General features: G+C 41.7%; 1 protein-coding gene across 1 annotated transcript in view; it reads left to right on the top strand.

Moving 5' to 3' along the window:
- LOC134183683 (uncharacterized) overlaps positions 1-821 on the top strand; it is a 5,694-nt gene extending 4,873 nt beyond the window's left edge. Inside the window, exon 6 of the mRNA XM_062651269.1 lies at positions 132-821. Coding sequence (XP_062507253.1) covers positions 132-527 — 396 coding nt within the window. The 3' untranslated portion in view covers positions 528-821. The remainder of the gene's footprint in view (positions 1-131) is intronic.
- The last annotated feature ends 2,826 nt before the right edge of the window (positions 822-3,647 follow it).

The raw sequence follows: 3,647 nt of genomic DNA, 5'->3' as shown, positions 1-3,647 counted from the left end.
CACAACATTTAGAGATAGTCAAACACATGCATCTGCATATATATGTATTGCAACGGCCACTTTGTCTTGTAAAGACCTAACTATTAATTAAAGGACTACAGAGTTTTGTAACTGAGTGCGTTTATCTGCAGGCTCAAGCTTTCAGAGAGTCGTGCCTCAGCAACGCCGCGTCCCGCACGCAGAAAGCGATCGAGAAACGTTTTCTTCTCGTCGTCATCGTCGTCCCGCTCTGCTTCGGCGCAATCTTCACGGGTACCACTGTCTACGAACGATTGTCGATGAGAATAATTGCCGACTACTTTGATTATGTCTACTGTCTCCACAAACATCCCGACGACCACTCACTTTGTGCAGCAGACTTCCGCAAGTACGGCTACATCATCGCGTGTCTAATCGGCTTCCTCCTTTTAAATGTGCAAATTTTTGTCGTGTTGGCCTCTACCATCATGCCTCGACCTGCGCGCCGATTTTGGCGCGATCGTTTGCTCACTCTTGTGCGATGCTGTCGCACGAAAACCAATCGGTAGAGGAAATCGCGTCGAAGACACAAGTGAGAGGTTTGAGCCTTTGACTTGTGAACCGTGATTGGCTCGAATCGATAGGAGATGTGGTAGTCTTGTTAGTTCGCGTTCTAGTTTGTCTTTTTGGTGTAAAGTAGATAGTCCCCCAGAAAACTAGCGAAAAGCGATTGCTTTCGTTGCATCCTCCAATACGAATAACATTTGACTGTTTATCTGTACTTCAGAGAGTTTCAGTTCAACAGCTTCTTCGTTCTCGATGCAAAACTGCCCTACAGTGGAATCGCTTATCTGCTGACGAGTTTGGCGAGAGAAACGTGTCCGTTTTGAAGTGTCGTTTTCATGAAACCGAAGCAGATATCAACGCCACTATTGAGATACTAGGGATGCTTCGTATTCAACAAATCGACAGATGTCTGTCTGCCGCTATTCCGTTGATTTGCAACGCCATCTAAACCAATTGAGATGGCAGCGGTCGTTTTCAAACGCGAACAAACTGTTTGCGGGTAAAGAATGGCGTTTGTAAGGGTTTCTGGAATGAGGCGGCTGGTTTTATTAACAATGCCCAAAGGAATGGAAAATGTCTAACGATTCCTGATTGTGATAGTGAGATGTTTAGAGAAAGAAAAGACAACAGAACGTCAGTGGAAACATCCGGTAAGAATTAGAAACTTTAGGTTCGCCTGCAGTGACGGCGGAGATGGGGGTTTCGAGTGGCGACAGACCTCCCAATATTTGAATTGGGGGTCTGAGATCTCCCAATAATTGGATCTGCTTAAATGCAACAATGTATGCTTCTGCAATATGTTTGCCAATCCAATCACTAGACAAGCCACGCGCACACATCATGGACTCCGTCGACCGTGTCCTGCCAGGCATGCAACGCCAACCATACGAATACGGGCATTTTGAGGGCTTGTTATTCTGACGCGGCAAGTTGGTAACCGAAATTCACAAGCTGCTGTGTCTTTACCTTACAATACCATCTACAACTTCAGAGAAAGCCTTCTCAACTCTTAGAAGACTACTGACCTACCTACAATCCACTATAACGGAGAAGAGGCTAAATATGGTCACTCTTACATGTGCAGAAAAAGTTGCTAACTTGGTAGACGTTGCGACCGATTTACTTCTTTACCGACGAGCGAATAAGGTACTTTGGAGCCTTAGTACTAGTGCTTGGTAATTGTTTTACCGGAATCATGTATTGTGTTTTGTATGCGGTTAATTATATAATGGATATCGTAAACGTTTTAAAATTCGTAAGCTATATAAAGCCTTTAAGGACCGTAGCTTCTCAAAACAAGCGGATGGTCACGTGACTCTGAGAATTTGTTGCCGGCACTCCGAATCTGTAGGAGCTTCCGCCGCCACTGGCCCAGAAATATTTAATAAACCCCCGCTTCTCGTGTTAGTAGAAGCCATAAAGCACGCTAATCGTACGATATTATGGTCACGTGACATGTATAGATATAAGTGAGAGTGCAATATTATTAACCGGAATTAACTTACTGCATAACCCCGCTCCACGTGCTAGCAATTAAAGCTCGCTAATCGTACGATAATACCGTGGTCACGTGACGTGGATAAGTGTAAGGGAAAGTGCGACATTAACCGGAAGTAACTTATTGCACACTTGCTATGCAATACGTTATATACACATCTCTGGTCCCACGTCACGTGAAATGGTACAATTAAAATTATTTGTTGGTACAAAAAAGATAGAAATTAATATTAATAAAAACATAATCGAATTATTAAGAGTGCATGTATAATACAATGTAAGTAGTTAAACACACACAAACACACACACACACACACACACACACACACACACACACACACATATGTGTGTGTGTGTGTGTGTGTGTGTGTGTGTGTGTGTGTGTGTGTGTATTTAAATGTTGGAATGGATGGGTGCATAGATAACAAGTCCGACAAATGCTTGTGTAGCATGTTGAAGTTGATGGAAAAAGACAAATGGCATGTTTTGGGCAAAGTACACGAGTAGAAACGTTAATAGATAAACGACGTGCCTTTTAGGCACACGAAATTTGCATAGCAATATATGCTTTTGTTTACATATTTTCTAAATTAATTAACGAATAAAAAAACGTTTAAGTGTTAATTAAAAATGCAGTTGCACATTGCGATTAATTACTTTTTTATATAACAGATGTTGCTATAACAATTGCGTCTACCAACTCATTGCAAACTGTCTGTCAAAAGCCTTTGATTCCAGTAAAAGTTCACAATTGTCGTCGTTTCCTTTCAATTGTTCACATGCGTGTATAGCCGACTAGTGGACTACGGAATCGGAACTTGTCGCATTCGACGTCGTCACTTTGTTTACCTTAATCTTCACGTGGATTTGTTGTATAATCACGTTCATCACGTGGGCTGGCGTACCAGAGGTGTAAGTCTAACGTAATAAGTTAGGTGCGACAGCTTGTGCGTGCGCAAGCGCATGAGTGTGCTAAACATATTTGTTAATTAATTAATTACCTGCCTTTGTCTAGACGACGTTTTCCAGAGATCACGCCACTGTTTCTCGTTATATCTCTTGCAATTGGAAGTAAGATTGGTATAGCATTGTGTTGTGTATGTTCTGCTATCTACATGTATGTATGTATGTGTATGTATGTATGTAGGTAGGTAGGTAGGTATGTACGTATGTATGTATGTATGTATGTATGTATGTCTGCATGTATGTGTGTGTGTGTGTGTGTGTGTGTGTGTGTGTGTGTGTGTGTGTGTGTGTGTGTGTATGTATGTATGTGTGTATGTCTGCATGTATGTGCGCGTGTACGTATGTGTGTATGTATGTATGTACGCATGTATGTATGTATGTATGTATGTATGTATGTATGTATGCATGTATGTATGTATGTGTATGTTTGTACATATGTATGTATGTACGTATGTATGTATGTACGTATGTATGTATGTACGTATGTATGTATGTATGTTTGTATGTATGTCTATAAGCAAGCTTGATCTTACAGTATTCGGTGTTACGGTGACAGTAACTGTTGGACGACAAGCAGCCTTTAGTAGTCACGAAGACTTGCTTTCCGCCATAACTGATCCAACTACTCTCTGCAACGTGCAAGGTGGATATCGTACTGC

Source organism: Corticium candelabrum, chromosome 8 (genome assembly GCF_963422355.1).
Source record: "Corticium candelabrum chromosome 8, ooCorCand1.1, whole genome shotgun sequence".
In the NCBI taxonomy this organism is placed as follows: domain Eukaryota; kingdom Metazoa; phylum Porifera; class Homoscleromorpha; order Homosclerophorida; family Plakinidae; genus Corticium; species Corticium candelabrum.
The sequence above is the reverse complement of the archived record's forward strand: the minus strand, read 5'-3'. Positions and strand labels throughout refer to the sequence as shown.